This window comes from Chrysemys picta, chromosome 4 (assembly GCF_011386835.1).
Source record: "Chrysemys picta bellii isolate R12L10 chromosome 4, ASM1138683v2, whole genome shotgun sequence".
Lineage (NCBI taxonomy): Eukaryota > Metazoa > Chordata > Testudines > Emydidae > Chrysemys > Chrysemys picta.
The window spans coordinates 53,672,110-53,690,045 of NC_088794.1; the positions used below are offsets into that span (position 1 = coordinate 53,672,110).

The 17,936-nt window shown below is 58.6% G+C and overlaps 1 protein-coding gene across 7 annotated transcripts in view; it reads left to right on the top strand.

Moving 5' to 3' along the window:
* The window catches only part of INAVA (innate immunity activator), a 34,678-nt gene extending 19,084 nt beyond the window's left edge, over window positions 1-15,594 (top strand). For 2 of the 7 annotated variants that reach the window (XM_042844104.2, XM_065592263.1), the window contains exons 2-11: window positions 490-561; window positions 1,431-1,570; window positions 4,189-4,313; window positions 5,047-5,169; window positions 6,758-6,980; window positions 8,860-8,913; window positions 9,143-9,398; window positions 10,247-10,426; window positions 11,472-12,174; window positions 14,307-15,594. In XM_042844104.2, the coding sequence (XP_042700038.2) occupies window positions 1,516-1,570; window positions 4,189-4,313; window positions 5,047-5,169; window positions 6,758-6,980; window positions 8,860-8,913; window positions 9,143-9,398; window positions 10,247-10,426; window positions 11,472-12,174; window positions 14,307-14,399 (1,812 nt within the window). In that variant the 5' untranslated portion in view covers window positions 490-561; window positions 1,431-1,515 and the 3' untranslated portion in view covers window positions 14,400-15,594. The remainder of the gene's footprint in view (window positions 1-489; window positions 562-1,430; window positions 1,571-4,188; window positions 4,314-5,046; window positions 5,170-6,757; window positions 6,981-8,859; window positions 8,914-9,142; window positions 9,399-10,246; window positions 10,427-11,471; window positions 12,175-14,306) is intronic. The other 5 variants (XM_024113321.3, XM_024113322.3, XM_065592264.1 and 2 more) reach the window with 4 other exon arrangements.
* Window positions 15,595-17,936: the final 2,342 nt, after the last annotated feature.

Sequence of the window (17,936 nt, forward strand, 5' to 3'; positions counted from 1 at the left end):
CTTACTTGATTTCAAGCTGCCCGCGCTCCATTCACAAGAACTGGCTAAATCAATCAGGGCAGGTCTGCAGGCGCCCGTGGAGCCAGCGCCAGTCTGGTGGCTTGTGGTTTACACTCACAGTGAGGCGAACGGTGAGCGTCTCGGCTCTCAGAAACCTGAAACTGCGAGTGAAACTCGGTGGCTGGGATTCCAGCGTTATCTGAAACTGCGGGGGGGCTGGGCCTCTGTGAACCGAAACGTGGTGCTCTGCGTACAGCGCTCGGCTGGCAGACGGGGCTGGGATCTGGCTGGTTGCTGCCCTTCCTCCTCTGGGACGGGACACCAGCCAATGGAGCGAATGCGTTACAGCCGCCTGCCCCATGGACCCGCTCTCTGGAGTGCTGCCACCCAGAGTGGCTGCGCTTTCGCTCCATCTACACAGGGACCTGGGGTGTAGTTAGATGTCTGCCAACCCCTAATGCTTACACCAGCTTGCTTTACTCACCCCAGCGCAGGCTGTGTTTTGCACTGGTGCGGAGTGTCTACCCCTGCAGCGTTTCCTGGGGACCCACAGCGACACAGGTACGCAGGGCGGAGGGATTCGCTCCCTTTCTGTGTGGGCTCCCTCTGCCCCTCCTCTGGGAGCCGCCAGTCCCAGGATAAGCTCCAGACAGGAACTCTGGGCGACTTTCAGGATGTTGTGTAACAGGCTGACTCAGCTGGTGGAGGTGGGGAGACGGGTACAAACCCGGCTCTGCCCCCAACAGGAGAGCTGCAGGGTGAGCAGCAGTGAGTGGGACAGGTGGCCCCCAGGGCTCCACTCTCGCAGGCTGGGGGCCATGCCCTGGCTCATGGAGCGGGATCATTCCGTGTGACTGGGGCACCCCGTGCCTGTGCCCCCCTACAGCTCCAGAGGAACAGCGCACTCCGGCTGCCCACGGGGCTTTCCTGTGCCAGGGACAGAGAGAAGGGGAGGCCGGAAAGGGGATGATCTGCCAGTCCCCAGGGATGCCATCTGAGATGCCCTCTGGGGGCCTCAGCAGCTCCTGGCCTCAGCTCCCCCCATACATCCTGGTGCAGCATCAGAGGGCTTGGGCCAAAGCTGCCTGTGCAGCTAACGTTTTAAGTGAGCCAGCAGGGTTTGAAAGAGAGCTGGGCCTGAGGCAATCCCTGAGCCTCGCCCCAGGCCAAACTGCCCCGTGGGCCAGCTCCCCTCGCAGGGCAGCTCAGAGAGGGGAGCTTGGCGACAAGGCACGAGAAGGAACGTTCCAGCTGAACTAATGCCCCGGTGTGTCTGTGCGATGGCCTTACTCAACTCTGTGTGTGTGTGTGTCTGTGTGATGGCCTTACACAACTCTGTATGTGTGTCTGTGCGATGACCTTACACAACACTGTGTGTATGTCTGTGTGTGTGTGAAACACTTCTGAATCTTTGTCTTTTATTTAACCAGTTCCCACTCAGGGTCACCCTCTCCCAGGAGCCCCGGCGTGGGTCTCTGCGCCTCACAGTTCCTGCCCCTGGGGCCACCACTGCCCATGGAGAGTAAAGAGGACGGCAGCGACTCGGACAGCGGGATCATGCTGCACTCAGGTGGGTGAGTGGCAGGGGAAGTCCAGCTGCTGGGCTGCACGCCCTCCCTCTGCATCAGCCTGGTGCTGGAATGTGAGCCCAGGAAGGCGGGTATATGGGGGAAAAGCCATCCTGTGTCAGTGTCTCTTCTGGGGATTCCCCTCCTGGCTGCCGGGTCAAGGTTGTTTTCCCTGCATCGAGAGCTGTGTCTGCAGGGGGAGGCCATTTGCCAGGGACACGTGAGCCCTGAAGTGCCTGTATATCACACACATCCGTCCTGTAACTGTAACCATAGGCAGGGCTGGGCTAGCAGGGGCTGTGGGGTGGGAGTGAGGGGCACCGGCAGAGCTGGGGGGACCCAGGGCTGGGCTGCAGGGGCTGTGGGTCGGCAGTGAGGGGCACCAGCTGAGTGTTGGGGGGGACAGTTCAGGGCTGGGCTAGCAGGGGGCTGGGGATCAGGAACTGTAGGCAGTGCGGGGAGAAGCCCCAGGTTGGAGGAGCAGGGGTGGCTGAAGATCTGGGCGTAAGTGAAATTATCAATGTATCTGTGAACTTCTTGTTTTCAGCATTTATTTGGCAAAAATAATCAGCTGATACTGTCACAAACCCCCTCAGATTTTCCAGTTGAAAATCCTGCTCCCTACATGCCCAGTCGTTCCCGAAGTCAGTCTAAAGGTGCCCCCCACACCTAGAGATGCTGGTCGGGGGGCGGGCGGGGGGGGAGTGAGGATGTCCCCAGCTCCATGAAGGTTGAGACCTTACCTGGAATCCCCTGGGCTGTCAGTGAGCGGGGCTAAGATTTACAGCTGGATTCGCTCACAAGAACACTGCCTTCAGGATCAGGCCCCCAGTCCAGGACCTTAGCTCTGGCAAGGGCCGGTACCAGGTGTGTCAGAGGAAGCTTCTTAGCCCCAGGCAGCTCAGGAAAGTCTGCAGCATGGAACGGAAAAGGCCAGGAGTGCTGAGCTTTCTGCAAAATCCAGCCCCAAGTGTTGGACCTGAGCCGTAGGAAATTCCGGGCTGAAAGGAACATCCTGGTGCGAAGGGGAGACATGGCTTTCTCCTGTCCCTCCATTTGCATTCTGCTCCCAGGACCCAGCTCAGCCCTGGCTGTCTGTTAAACCAGCAGTGTTTTCACTCAGGCTCCCTGCTGATCAGTGACCTGGAGCTGGCTGCAGCCTGCGAGGTGAAAGGAGCTAATCCCACTCTCCAGCTAGAAACATTCCAGGCTGGGCCGGGAGCCTGCAGGCCAGCCTGTGCTTTGAAGTGCCACTTACCCTGAGATGGGCCATGCCTGCTCTAGGATAGCCCTACAGGACAGTGTGTTTTAGGTACCAGCCCCACTCTGGCTCCGGGGATGGGCCAAAGGGCAGCTCTGTCTGCGTCATTAAACATCCACGCTCAGGGTCACCTGGTTCCTGGAGCCGCCCCTCCAGCAGTGCCCCCGCCCCAGTCTGCAGACGATGAGGAGCGGCACTGGGCTGACAGGCTGGGGCAGGGAACCAATCTCAGATGCATTGTGGGAAATATCAGAACAGAAATTGGAATTTCTGTCCCATGGAAAATTCCGATATTTCTAAATTATTTTTATCCAAATTGGACAGAAAAATCAAAAGATTATGGTCACATGACTTCCATGATGCACTGCCTTGGTTAACTACAGGGTGACTGCAGTGCATCATGAGAGATGTAGCCCAGCCAGGAGCCCAGTCCCTAGAGGACAGCGGGGGCACGAGTGCTGGTGGACAGATGAGTGTAAAACTGACTCGGAATGAAACCTGGGTTTGACAAACCAGAGCCTCGCTGCTGGGCTGGCCCAGCCCAGACCCAAAGCTCCCATTTGGATTTTCCCAATAGAAAATCAACACGTTTTGGCAAAATCAAAATTTTTCCTGCAGAAAATTTCAATTTGGCAGTTAGTGCATCTTGCATTGAAAAAACCCATTTAGATGGGAAATTCCAGACCCCGAGTAATTCCTCAGCCAGATCAGTGACACTGGGTGGGCTCGGCAGCCAGATCGGCCAACACCTACCAGCTGCTAACGTGAAGTGAGCAGAACCTGAGCACACTCGATCCCTCCGGACTGGGCCGAGATGGGGCACTCTGTGGGGCAGGGCTGTCTCTGGGCTCTTTTTTGGCACAGGGACTAGCATCCTGGGATGCCCTTGAGCCAGCTGTAGAGAGTGGCATAACAACGTGCAGTGAATCCACTTGTTTAGTTAAATCTTCACAACGGCTCCAGCAGCAGGTTGGTTTGTGCTGCTATTCAGAAGGGGAAACTGAGGCACAGAGAGGGGCAGTGACTTGTCCGAGGCCACGGGGGAGTCGGTGACCGGAGTAGAGCCATGGATTTCCTGGTGCCCAGTCCTGTGCATGGCACGGAGGCTGCCACTCTCATACTGGAAAGGGGCAGTGCCCCCAGCCAAGGTGACCGGTGTGAATGATGGGGCCCCAGCCAGCAGGGGGAGAAACCAGCTCGGAGTGGGGTGGGGAAGGGGATGGGCTGCAGAGATGGCACAAGATATGGTGCCCAAGCTCCAGGCACCTTAGAATCCAAGGCCCCAAGTGGCCCCAGTCTGCCGGCCCTGCGTCTCCCCGCTGGCTGCTGAATTGGGACTCCTGGTCTCGTCCCCCGCAGGCCCAGACAGCCCCGTGTCTCCACTGAAGGACCTGACCCAGGCGGTGCGCAAGCAGCAGCAGGAGCTGGCAGCGCGGCTGGAGGCCTGTCTGGCGGAGCTGAGGAAGCTGTGTCTGCGCGAGGCGGTAAGGAGCCCTGGGCCTGGCTGGGGACATGGGCGTGGTCGCTGGGGGGATCTCGTGGGCTGGGCCTGGCGGCGGGTTGGCTGGATGGAGATTGTTCAGCCACCTCTCGTTCGGAGAGGAACCTGGTGGCTTTCCTGGAACTCGGGAATCCCTGCGTGTGGCGGAGGGGGCTCCCCAGCTAGCCCAAAGCCTCAGCTTCTATCTAGGGCTGCCAGTTTTGGTTGGATGTATTCCTGGAGGTTTCATCACAAGACGTTATCTTTAATTAAAGATTAATATTAATTCCTGGAGACTTCAGGCCAGTCCTGGAGGGCTGGCAACCCCTGGGCCTTGATCGCAGGCTGCCATGGCCAGGCCAGATGGCTCGGGCAAACCCTAGCCCTGGTATTGAGGGATTAGCTTGGGCCCATGGCTGCTCTGGTGTCTAGGCTATCCCAGGAGGACGGGGAATACGTGGCAGTGCCAGTCAGCTAGTGCAAAGGTAACAATGTGCCAGGGCCACATGCGTGTTGGCTGTAGTGCCCACTCCTCCAGGGCCTGCTCCTCCAGGGCATCACTCCCCCAGTGCCACGTGTGTGTAGGGGGGCACACTCCTACGCAGGACACACTCCCTAGTGTGCCCCAGTGCCTCACCCATCTCTGGTGGAAAAGACGTGCCGTGTGTGATCCCTTCTTCCCCGGTGATGCCCTGTGCCACCCTGGAGGCTGATGTCTGTCCCTGCCCCTCCCCCAGGAGCTCACGGGCATGCTGCCGCAGGAGTACCCCCTGAAGCAGGGGGACAGGCCCCCCAAAGTGCGGCGGAGGATTGGCACCGCATTCAAACTGGACGAGAAGACAATCATCTCGCGAGGAGTGGTAAGGAGCCTGCTGAAGCCTGGGGATCTCTCCCTGCTGTTAGGCAGGGCACAGATGGGTCACAGCCACCACTGCATGGTGGCTTGTGTGAAATGAGTTTGGAGGGTCTCAGGACAGTTTCACAGTCCCCAGCACCCCACAGGCCCTGTCTGGTGGGCTCTGCTTGGTCGGTCCACAGCACAGGAACTGCCCCTGGCCCCTTGCTGGCTTTCTCAGTGCGGAGGCCAAACAGCGAGGAGGCCCTTCTGGGTCAGGGGGAGGCAGTGGTGAGGTGACGGATTCCCATGCCGGACCCGCCCGGTAGATCAACAGAGTCTCCATGCTGCCCCATCCCATCGGTACTGAAAATGACCTGGATGCCTGTCCCAGCCGGCTCTGTCTGTCCCTGGCCGTCTCCAAGGGAGGACAGTCTAGCACTGAGATGTCCCAGTTCTTGTGAGGAAGCCCAAAGATGCTGAGGCTTTGATGCTCAGGCCAGCAGGGAGTGGAAGAGGAAAGGGCATGGCTCCATCAAAGGGCGGAGTCCATTGATGCTTGATTTGTGCAAGAGTTTGTTAACAGTCCAAACTCTCCACCTCCTGGTACCTCTGCCTCGGCCTCCTCTGCCAGCCCACACCCCAAGATAATGACCCAGTGCCTAGGGCGGTGCTGCGGGGGTGGGGAGCTGCTCCCTCTCCAGGGAGGGAGAGGTGGGAGCACGTTTCCTCTCACTTGACTCCAATCTTGGGAACCAGCCTGTTCGGCATCTGCCTCAGAGCCTCAGGAGACACGACGGGAGCCAGGAGCCCAGCGTGCAGCCGTCCCTCCGCCAGGGGGCAGGTGGGGCTCTCTCCAGAGTCTGAATCATTCCTGGGACTCCCTGCTAGCTGGGGCTGAGCGTGCCGCATGTGCAGTGCTCCCAGCCCTGTGGGCCCATGGAGGGAGAGCGCAGGGCGGGAAACCAGCTCAGACTCCGTATGGCTGCCTTGGGGGGCACTAGCCAGGGGTGCACCCAGGATCTGGACTTCCCTGGGGCCAGGGTGGATTCTGATCTGTCCAGCGATGCCCCCAGCCCCAGATGTGGTTCACAACGGAACAGACAAGGCTGGAGACAGCTCAGAGACCATCCCAAGGTGTTAAGGCAGAAGGGCCCCTTTGAGAGGAAGCCTGGCCCAGTGGTCAGGGCACCGACATAGGAGACCTGGGTTCAAATCCCTGCTCTGCCCTGGACTCCCTTAGTCTCTCTGGCCTGGATCCTCATAGCTCCTTGAAGTGCCTGGGAAGCTGGGCCCTGAGCCCTTCTGCCGTAGTGTGCATGGGGGGATGTCAGTGCATGAGACTGGGAGCGCTCAGTTACTGCAGCAGTTGGGCCAGGTCGGTACCTCAGACACGTCTGCACAAACTCTCTGTGATCAGCGCCTCACAAGGAGCCGGGGTCCCAGGCTGCCTCTGCTGGGTCCAGGTAGCCAGGCCTTGCTCTTCTCCCGAAGGCTGAGGTTTCCCCTGAGCGAAGGCCTAGCTGGACGTAGTTCCTCCTAGCCCCAAGTGCCCTGTGGCGGAGGGCAGCTCCCCTGCTCCGTTCCATGGCTTGTGTTCTCTTCCCACCTAGGACCCGCTGAGCACGCTGGAGAGAGACCTGGCCCTGCAGCTGCAGATTGCCGCGGCCACGCATCGCCTCTACCGGGAAGAGAACATCAGCAAGCACATCAAGAAGCGGCGGAAGAACATGGTGCTGAAGGAGGAGAAGAAGCTGAAGGAGCTGGAGAATGCCCTCAATGAGTGTCGCTTGACAGCCAAGCAGGAGCCCAGGGCCAGCATCACAGCCCTCGGGGGTGAGCTGTGTGTGCAGGCCAGATCTCAGCCTACTGCTCCATCACAGCCTGCCTAGTGCGAGAGAGAGCGGGCACGATCCAGCGGGAGCCCTTGACACAGCACCCACTGCTCTCCCAGAAATCAGCTGCCTCTGGCTTGCCTGGCTCCAAGCAGCAAAGGGCCCTGCTTGTAGCCTTGACGTGACGGGCTGGCACTGCGTGGCTCAGCCCGCATGAGGGTTTGTCCTGCCCCGAGGGCTGGCATGTTAACTGTGCCGCAGGACGTGTCTGCCAGGGGGTAGGTGGTCACATCCATGACTCAGGGAACGCCAGCACTGCCCTGATCACCCAGAATGGCTGTCCTGTGGGTGATTGCTACAGCTTCACACTCTGGCAGGATCTCTTGTAGCCCCCAAGAGCGCCATTTGCTTGAGGAGGGTCTCACTGGTCCGTCGGGGCCGGTCTCCCAGCTCTGCAGTTGTTCAGGAATGGCTGTTGCTGAGGAAGGAGAGGACAGGGTCCCACAGCTCAGCTGCCCCTTGGAGGTACATGCATGGGGGGCGAGCTCTCCCCGGCTTCCTTGTTCCTTGAGCAGGAGACGAAGCTGTATTTATCTCAGCTCCCCAAAGAACAGCTGATGGTTCTGCAGCTTTCCCGGGGCTCCTGCAGCAGCCTGTTCCAGAGGTAGTCTCCTCTTCCAGCTAAAAGCACAGGGCTTTGATTTCCTTCAGCGGTGCCTGAGAGAGGGGAATCAGACCAGATGCAGTTACTCCTGCGTGACACCAGTGTGAGTGGGAGAAGAATCAGGCCCAAGTTGCCTGAGTGGTCATCCCTGGGGGCAGCACCCTGAACTGCCCGCCTCACTCTGGCTTCACTTTCCTCCCTTGGCTCCGTTTTTCACTCTCCTGCGTAACCTGTCTGTCCCCTCCCAGAGCTCCCACTGCACCCCCTGCCCCGGGCTGTGGTGGGCAGAGCAGGAAGGGTTTGTTCATCCAGAAATGCTGATTTGTGCCAAGTGAAGCCGTTCGTGGAGTCGATTTGGAGTCAACGAATCTCCTGACTCAGAAAAACGGGGGGGGGGGGGGGGAGGAATGTTTCAAAATTGTTGAAATGGTTTGTTGTGCTATTTTCAAAATGACAAATTCCAGTTTTCCAATTCCAAAAGACTTTTGGTTTCAAAATTTAAGCTCATTAGACAAAACGAAGATTTGAAAAAGAGAAACAAGTGGAAACTGAAATGAAATGTTTCAAAATGACTAAAATTAAAACAAAATGTTTTGAGTCCCTCCAACCAAAACTTTTGCAATTTTTGGTTAACTAATATTTTCAAGAGTTTGACTTTTTGTCCCAATTCAAAATGGGAAAATTTCCAAACTCTTGAAAGGTTTGGGGATCCGTGTCTGGGGATGGGGGCTGAAACCTGCAGGAGCAGCTGCTAAGCCCAGCTCAGCAGAGAGGAGGGGGAGGGGAAACGTGTAGGGACATGTGTCCTGCATGGTGCCAGTTAACCCTTCAGGTACCAGAGTGCTCCGTGCCTCCGCCAGCTCGATCCCGCCTGGGAATGTCCCACATTCCTTTGATGGTACAAACCCCACCGGTTCCACCACAGAGGCAGCTGCATTGCAGTGGTAGGTAAGGGCCCCTGAGAGGTTGGAGCTCTTGGGACTACAGACAGGTTTATTGTTGCTATGTATAGTTAACCACCCCCTGGGGCGCAGGCAAAGCAGCAGGAGACCCAAGCCCCGCTCCTGTAGGCTGTGTTTGGGGTTTGTGCAGCGTCTATGTGCTGCTGAAATCCCAACAATTCCCGCTGACTGGGATCTGTGTTATGGTCCCTGGCCGAGCCCAGTGAGCATCTCTGCCCTTCCTCACCTCTCCCTCTTTCCCCATTGCTCCCTAGAGCTGAGTGCCTCGGATGACAGCTCCCTCTCAGATGCCATCCTACTGGAGGAGGGTAAGGCATGAGCAGGGTTTGGAATTCCCCTTCCTGCGGGCAGGGCAGTGTCTGACGTTGGGAAAGGGGTATGAGCCTATCTGCTCTGTTCCCCTGGAGACAGAAGCATTTGATGTGTGGTGAGCCAGGCAGGGCTGCTGTGGGGGGATCTGAGCGCAGAGCCGGAGGGAAAGTGATGGGCAGACACCGCGATTCCTGCACCACTTTCACCCCCCTCGTTCGCTTTCAGAAGAAACCCAGGCTCCGAATCATCGTGCTGTCCAGCAGCTCACGGTGCCAGTCCAGCCCGGCACGCCGCACAGCTCCCCGGCCCTGCCCACCCGCTGTGCCCCTCCCCAGCAGCGTGAGGGGCTGCCACCCACGCAGAGCGAAGTCCCGGAGTTGGAGCGCTCGCCCATCCAGAACAGCCCCTGGAAGGAGACCAGCCTCGACAGGCCCTACGAGAAGCCCAGGAAGCACTCGGCTGAGTCCTGCAGCCTGCCAAGGTACAGAGCATGGGTGGCACCTCTCGCCCCATCTCCGCTCTGGGGAGCCCTGCTGATCAGGGGGCTGGGGGAATCACCTTGGAGAGATGCAGTGACCATAGGAAGCATAGAAACAAGTTGGCTTGTAAGGCAGGAGAACCTCAGGTGTTGGTGGGCTGTAGGTGGCCTCTTCCCTCTAAGCCGGCATAGACCCAACCTCGCAGTGGGGTGCTACCGCTGAGACTGGAAGCCAGAGCACGGAGACCTGCAGCAACTGCAAATCCAGGGCCCCTGCCCGACGAGTGAACCCAGTGTCCTGGTCAGATGTCAGCCAGCCTGATGCTCTTCATGTCCTGGCCTAAGCGGTTGGGTTCTGCGCCATTGCCGGGGGCTCTGGACAGTCTAACGTGTGGCCTTGTGTCTCCCCCTCCCCTGGAGGTCACGCCCTCCCCAGCTTCCATTGCTCGATCCTCCCCAGGGCGCTGGGCGGGAGATCGTCTTTCCCATCCGCTTTTCCTCTCCCTTCTGCCCCGCTCTCCCTCCCCTCCCCTGAGAAACGTGATGCCCTGGGTGGGTTGTCGGCAGCAGGGGGCGAACCGGGATCCTGCGTCTAACAGCACTAGCGTCTCTTGGGGAAGTGACACGTCGATGCGTGCAGGTGGGTGCATGCCCGGGGCTCTGTGGGTCCCTGCAATGGGTCAGCGTCACTGTACGAGCAGGGCGCTGATGCAGAGGTTTGGGCGCATTCCCCGTCTCCCCAGGGACCTGGGCCACTCTGCTCCCATGGAAGGAGCTGTGCAGATGTTGCAGTGCGGGGGAGGGATTCCAGCTCTCCTGCACTGGTCTCTGTTCACTGTGCTTCTCCTCAGCAGCCCAGCTGGGACACCCGTGCCAGTGCCTGCCCGCAGCCCAGCCGCTCAGAGGACAGCTGAGACGCCCCCCTACCACTTTGTGCCCATCCAGACCTTGGCCTTGTGGAGGCAGGCTGGCTCCAGTGGGCTGCCGACCCCAGGGATGCAGGCGAGGAGAGGGCAATCCCAGTCCATGAGGTACTGCCCAGCAACGGGCTCTCTCGTTGTGTGGCCTAGCAGCTATGACACTGCACGGGGAGAACTGGCTTCTGTTCCTACCTCTGTCACTGCCCTGCTGAGTGACCTGAGGCAAGTCACTTCCCTGCCCCATGCCTCAGTTTCCCCTCCCACCCATTTTCTGTTTGGCCTGTGAGCTCTTTGGGGCAGGGCTGTCTCTGTGCAGCACAGATGATAGTGGCTGAGGCCTCCAGGCAGTGCTGGTAGGAAATGATAAGGAGTGAGGGATAAATACAGAATGTGGGTGTGAGACGGGACCCCCAGAAGGGAGACAAATGAGAAGAGATGGGAGCAGCAAGGGAGGGACCCTGGGCCTAGCCCCAGAGTTTCTGCTCATGGGGAGTTTCTGATTTTGGTGCTACTGATTTGTCTTGCCCCGAGTGCAAACCAGGGATGTGAAACCCAATTAGCACGTCCACCCTGAGCTGCCCTTGCTCTAGCAGAACCAACTCCTAGCTAGCTACCTTAGCACCGACCCTGACACTCATCACTGTGGTGCCTGCCACATAAAATCACTAGCAAGAGCCAAGTCTCTAGTGGACTCCATGGGGCCTCTGGCTCTGCTCCCTTCTCAAGGTCAAAATTCTGCTAGGGGGTTTGATTTGCTTAGATGTTATTAATGTCCTCGTTTAGTGTTGGTTAGTGGGGATATGGAGGTGGAAGTGGGGGGTCAGCTAAGGTGGTGGGTGGAGCTAAGGGGTGGGCAGGGTTAGGAGGGTGGGTGGGGCTAAGGGATGGGCAGGATTAAGATGGTGGGCAGGGTTAAGAAGGTAGGCAGAGCTAAGGGGGTGGGTGGAGCTCAGAGGGTGGGCAGGGCGTCTGGAAGGATTTCAGGTGTATTCTCCACTGAGGGGAGTGCTGGTGTGTCTGTATATTCCCTGCTTGTACTCGTGCTTTGGATTTCTGAGAGCGCTTCTCTCAGCCTGAAGTTTGGGTCCGGGCCAGGAGATTCCTTCGCTCGCCCCTGGTGCTAGAATACCCCTAAATAGCTTCCTTCTGCCCCCAGGGTGGATGTGTCCCGGGACCGAGCGGAGCTCCGGGGGAGGAGCATGCTGCCAAGACGACGTCCCACCTACTACACGGTCACCGTCCCCAACTACTGCTTCCCTCCATCCAAACCTGGCCTGGCCTCCCACTCCATCTACCACTCCAGTTCCGAGGACAGCAACTCGGACGTCTCCAGCATCACATACGCCCCGTCGCCCGGCAGCAGCAGCCCTGACATCTCCTTCCTGAGGCCGGTGCCCCAGCCGTCCACAGAGCAGCCCTCGCCGGTGTTGAGGAGCCCGCGCTCCACGGCCGAGGCAGCGTACTATTACCAGACCCCCCAGAAGCGGCTGCTGCCTCCCAGTTACTTCCCGGCTGTGGAGTATGTGGCTGGGCGGGAGCTCTGCCGGGGCTACCCTTCCCTGCGGCCTGGCAGCCCAGCTCCATTCCCCTATGAGCAGGACATGGTGCAGCTGTGCTGCCACTGGCTGGGCCCGGCCCCCAGCCGGCTCATGCGCACCCCATCCCTCAAGGACTACGCCCCGGGCAGCGGCAGGGCCCTCGCCAAGTCAGCCGTGTCAGAGGAGCTGAAGTCGTGGCATGAGCGCACCAAGCTGCGGAACTTGCGGCCCCACTCGCTGGACAGGCAGGGGGCCTTCCGTGTGCGGAACGCGCCGGGCAGGGAGCTGTACGCCTCGCGCTCCGCCGGGCAGCAGGCTCAGGTAGGGCCCGCACACGGCACGGGGTGGGGAGCGAGGAGGTGCTGCTGTCCCGGGAAAATGCTAGGGGAAGGGAACCACTGCACAGCTCTCCGCGTTCAACTCTCTATGGCCTGGGGCACTCGGAGAAGCTGGGGTGCCCCTTACCGAGCATCACCTCTCAGTGCCCAGTAAGTAAGGGAGAACTGGCAAAGGAATGTACCAGCCTTTCTCCTTCACAGGCCTAGGTTCAGTCGTGTCCTGGGTCATACACTGTCCTAGGATGGCTCATTCCCCACCTCACACAAACCCCATTGGCAGAGCAGGGTGTGAGGGGAGCCCAGGGCTGGGATTGCAGGGGCTGTGGGTTGGGAGTGAGGGGCACCAGCAGAGCTGTGTGTGCGGGGAGCCCAGGGCTGGGATTGCAGGGGCTGCGGGTCGGGAGTGAGGGGCACCAGCCGAGATGTGTGTGAGGGGAGCACAGGGCTGGGATTGCAGGGGCTGCGGGTTGGGAGTGAGGGGCACCAGCCGAGCTGTGTGTGAGGGGAGCACAGGGCTGGGATAGCAGGGGCTGCGGATTGGGAGTGAGGGCTTTGTTGGGAGGGCCTGTTCTGTGGGAGTTCCCAGCGATCCCCTCTCAGCGAGGGCAGCTCCTGCCAGCTTGGACACCCCAAAAATCCATCATTTGGGTCCCCAGCAGCTCTCTGCTTGTGACAGCGTTTGGTCACTGCTGCTCTGGGTAGGCCTGTGCCAGGGGCCCAGCACCGTCCATCAGCAGCTCCCTCCCGCTGAGCTTCTGCAAAGGGATCAGCCAGGGTGTAAAACGCTCCTCACAGAACGGCCACGCTCAGCCCAGTGCGGGTAACACGTGGTATGTGGAATGGCAGCACTGTAGCCTGCGGGCCAGGCCCTCACTGTTGTAAATCAGCATCACTGATGCCAGAGGGACAATGCTGATTGACACCAGCTGGGGCACTGGCCCTGCTGACGCCACTGGAGCTACCGCCTATTGACACCAGCTGCAGCCCTGCCCCCGCTCTCTGAGGTTAATGTAATAGTATTTGAATAGACTTAGCGTGCCTATTCAGGTGGGGGAATGGAGTTTATTAATGTTTGAACCCGCCCCCTCCTGTGCCACATGACCCCCAGCAGCGAGCGGGACCAGCTCTTCCCTGGCACGTTTCTCCCAGGTCTGTGCGGGCTGGCCCCGGGGCTGGCGATGCGCTGGAAAGCCTCCGAGTTCAAATCTTGCCCAGTTGCTGCTTTCCCGTGGCCGGTTGAATGTGCTGCTGGTCGCATCCAGCTCCCAAGAGCCACTCACAGCATGGCCCAAGTTACTCCTGCTGGCAGCTGCAGAGAGGCCTTGCAGAGGGGTTCCCCGGACAGAGCAGGGCAGACTGCCACTGGCAGTGCATTCTGGGAAGCCCAGGACCTTGGCGAGCACAGGAAGGGGCTGGAGAGCCCAGGTAGCGAGCCCAGGTTTATCCCATTGGGCTGTGGTACTGGCAACACTTGTCCGACAGGCCTTCCCCTGAGCCACGTCTGTTCTCCTGCCCGGGCAGCTCTCCGCCTCTAGCAGAGGCAGCGGCCCACGCCAGGCAGACTGGGGCTTGTGCCTGGATTCCTCCCATTACCGCCCCCGCCAGGAACCAGAGAGGTGCTCTCTGCAGTGACATGCAGCCTGGCAGCCGTCCTCGCCCCTGGGAGCGCCTCCTGGGGGGGCACGGCCCTGCACACCACACCCACCTGTGAGCACCCCAGGGTGGGCAGCATGAGGGGTCACGTCACCCATGAGCCTAGCAAGAGGGCCAAGGAATCCCTGGGGTCACTCCACGCACACCCAGCCCCTCCCCATCCACACACCAAAGGCCAGGTCTGCAGCTGCAGTAAGATCATGTCAAAGCAGGGTGCTCTGTGCTGGGGGCAGGGGCCTGGGCACTCCCAGGAGATGGGGCTGAGTGCCTGGCTCTGCACAGGCTCCATGTGTGACTTTTTTCAGTCCCTTCCTCCCACGGGCTTGTGCTCCCTATGTGCGGTGGGGAATAGTGCCGACCCCCGGGGGTGTGAGCGGCCAGGACGGGCTGGCTGTTGTCACACTCTTGCTTTGCTGGCTGGGATGGCTGCTCTGACAGGCTCTTTCCTTCACCCCCATGCAGGTGTGTCAGATCCACGTCCTGAAGCGGTCCCCCGAGGGAGCTCCTGTGCAGGTCTACGTGCCAGAGAACGGGGAGGTCGTCACTCAGGTCTAGAGTCTGGGCCTGCTGCCAAGCCCTCGCCAAGAGAGCCCCGCGCCCAGCTGATGAGAAGAGGCAGCAGTGAGCCTGGGCACAGGGGCTTACTCAGGAAGCCAGCTGGTTGCCCTGGAGGGGACTAGCAAGGGGGCAGGACCCCGGGTGCACCAGTCCTGACCACGTTATTTGGACACTGCCATTTGGAAGGACTGGATTCGTTCTGGCGTTGTCACCTTCTCAGGCGTTTCTCTTTGGACTGTGGGGTGCCTCCTCCCCCAAGAACTCCCCTGTCTGTCTGCCTGTGGGTTTGTGTGGGTTGCAGCAGAGGAAGGGGGCCGGCTTGGAGCAGGACTGGTTCGGCTGCTGGATATGCGCCAAGGGACAGATGTCCTTGCTTCACAGGTGTCATGCAGCTGATAAGAAAAGCAGCAGCTGCTGGGGTGATGGTACTTTGCTAATAGAGAGACACCTATGTTATGTGTCATGGTTCAGTCCAGTGCCAGGGAATTGTCCTCTTGTTGATTCAGCATAGAAGCTGCTGGTTTGCCGAGCACCCCACCACCTCCTGGAGAATGCAGCAAGGGCAGTCAAGATCAGAGTGTTTGGGCAATTGGGGAATGGGAGGATTTGATTGGCTGCTAGTCTTGCTGCAGACCCATAAACCACTGCACCTCTCCCACAGGTACGTGCCTTGCCCCTTTCGAGGCTCTAGATCCTTCTCTTCAGTTGTATTGAAGAGAGAAGTCAAAGGAGGCCATCTGCCCAGCTGTGCCAGCAGGAAGTGCAGTTTACAATTGAACTTACCTGGCTCCCGCCTTCTAAGACCTTGTGGCTTGAAGCCTGGGGGATATCACCCCACTGTACACACTGGGCATTGGTGAGAATAAGTGACTGGGCAAAGTACTACAAGGAGTTAGTGGTAGACGACGTGGGTTCAAACCCTGCCTCCAATGCCCACCACAGCAATCGATCCCCCAAGCCCAGCTGGGAGAGGTGAACAGAGCATTGGCCAAGGAATCACGATACAGTAGAACCTCAGATTTACAAACACCTCAGGAATGGAGGTTGGTCGTAACTCTGAACAAAACATTACGGTTGTTCTTTCAAAAGTTTACAACTGAACCTTGACTTAATACAGCTTTGAAACTTTATTGTGCAGAAGAAAAATGCTGCTTTTAACCATCTTAATTTAAATGAAACAAGCACAGAAACAGTTTTTGTACCTTGTCAGTTTTTTTAAACGTTCCCTTGATTTTTTTAGTAGTTTACATTTAACACAGGATTGTGCTGTTTTGGCCTTTTTCCCTTGTGTCTCTGCTGCTGCCTGATTCGTACTTCCGGTTCTGAACGAGGTGTGTGCTCAGCTCGTAACTCTGAAGTTGTACTGGAGTTGCCAAGTCCTTGAGTGACGCAACTATTTGCTGCCTTTGCTTGCGTGCGGTGCTGGGGATGAGAGGGCTGGTTTTCTTCTGCAGTCGAACACAGAACTGACATTTGCTTCCTTTGAGGCATCTGTGTCCAGGCACCTGGCTTTTCCCACACGTCATTTATCAGGATGCGCCATATGCTTCCTGTACAAACATGCCCCAGAGACTTCCTCCTGCTTCAGCCACCTGGGGCGCCCTGAACATTGGCTGCCCAGGTACTTACAGGCCCTTCCCACTGCAGTATCTGGGTACTTTGCAGTGCCCCTGGCAGGTACCAGCACCATTGTACAGGGCGGGAATTGAAGCCAGAGAGACTAAGCACAAGATCCCTTTGCGGATCTAGGTGCCTAACTGCTAGTTTAGGCATCCAAGTCCAAAAATTAGATCCTCAAATCCCCCCACACCCCCAGGAGCTGCCTAAATCTCTGCTGGTGGCCATATGCCAGGCCACCTAAGTCCTGAGTGGCTGAGCTGCTCGGTGCCTAAGCCCCATGCCTCTGCCTGGCTCCGAGATGGCTAATGGATTGGGTCTGGCTCAAAACAGCTCAGGCAGTGGGCCCCAGTGCGTAGAGCCTCCCCCCCGCTGTGGGAGAGCCAGCTTCAGCGCCCCGCTCTGCCTGGTGTGGAGCAGGAGTGGCCCCTGGCTATAGAGTCACACTCACTCGAACGACTGGGAGCGAAAGGTCACAGAGCACCCCTGGGGCAATCACCATAGGGGGCTCCCCAGGCACCAATGCCCAGGGAGCCTTGGCACTTAACCCAGGGCTGGGGATTCTGCCCGGCACTTCACTGGACATTGCTGAGTGTGAATCCCCTTTGTGGGTCTAGCCCAGTGATTTGCACAGGGAGCCTGTGGCCAGCCAGGACCTGCCCCCCATGTCTCCGAGTGCTTCACCCTCCAGATCATCCATGAACCCCCTTGTCCTACTGTCTCCCTGGTCCCTGCAGCAGCCCCCTATTGCTCACTACCCTGTGGCTTTTATAACTGCCCAGATGTCTTTCTGTGTTAGGCTGAGAAATTAACCCATTAATTACGGTAGCTGACTGAGTTTAGATACAGCATCTGTGGCACCATTTCTTTATATTAACTTATTTGCAATAAGGTACAGTATTGGGTCCCCACCCGGTGGGTTTGTATCGAACAGCGAGGGCTCAGGTTGTCTGGATTTATTCCAAGCTCTCTTCTTTAATAAATGCTGTTGTTTCTTGGGGTCCCTTTGGTATCTGAGACTTCATTTTTGAGGCATTGGGCCCCCCTCAGGCTGCTGGCACTGGCTTTTTACCGCTGCAGAGTGCTTTGTGGGGTGGGCTGACAGGATGAGCCAGCAGAGAGACCCCACTTTGACGGTCAGCCAGGTGCCTGCTCCAGAGCTCAGTGTTTGTCAGGAGACTGCAGCGTCACTGGGCAGTGAATGGAGCAGCTCAGCTTAGTCCTAGGACATGAACCCAGCCTTTCAAAGGCCCCTCCCAGCGGTGCTGGGGCCTCCATGAGAGACTCGACTATTGCTCTTGCTATACATGCAAGGTGCCCAGGCGCTATGGTTATGGGCAGCAGGAGAAAAGATTAAAATAGCTCAGTCCCAGTGCCAGCCCAGCTCCTGTGCTGGGGGAGGTTAACCCTTAGTTCCCCAGGGACCAGCCAGAGCAATAGGTTCTCAACCTTTTCCACCTCAGGATCCCCCGTGACAGTACCAGAATATCGTGGGGCCTGGCGCGTCCAGTGTTGCCGAATGATGAGATTTTGATGGGGGGCCAGAAGCTCAAGGCTGTCAGCAAATTTGAGCCCTCTGACTGGCTGCCTGCCCTAACTGCCCGCCTCGTGGGGCAGAGCAGCCAATCAGAGCTCTCCCTCCCCAGCTCCTCAGCAACCCAAAGCCGTTCTCATGGGAGGGGATGGGGGAGGAGGGACCACAGAGCCTGGCAGCCCAGAGGGCTCCACTCCCTCCCCCTCCTGTGAGCAATGGGGATGGGACAGCGCCTCTCTACCCCCTCTCCAGCATTAGCTGGAGGGAAGGGGGCTGAAGAGGCCCAGGAGGAGCGGAGGTGAGGCTGGAGTGATGGGGACTAGGTGGGAGTTGGGCAGATCGGGGCTGGGACTGAATTAAGTGGGGGCTGGGGGAACAGGGTT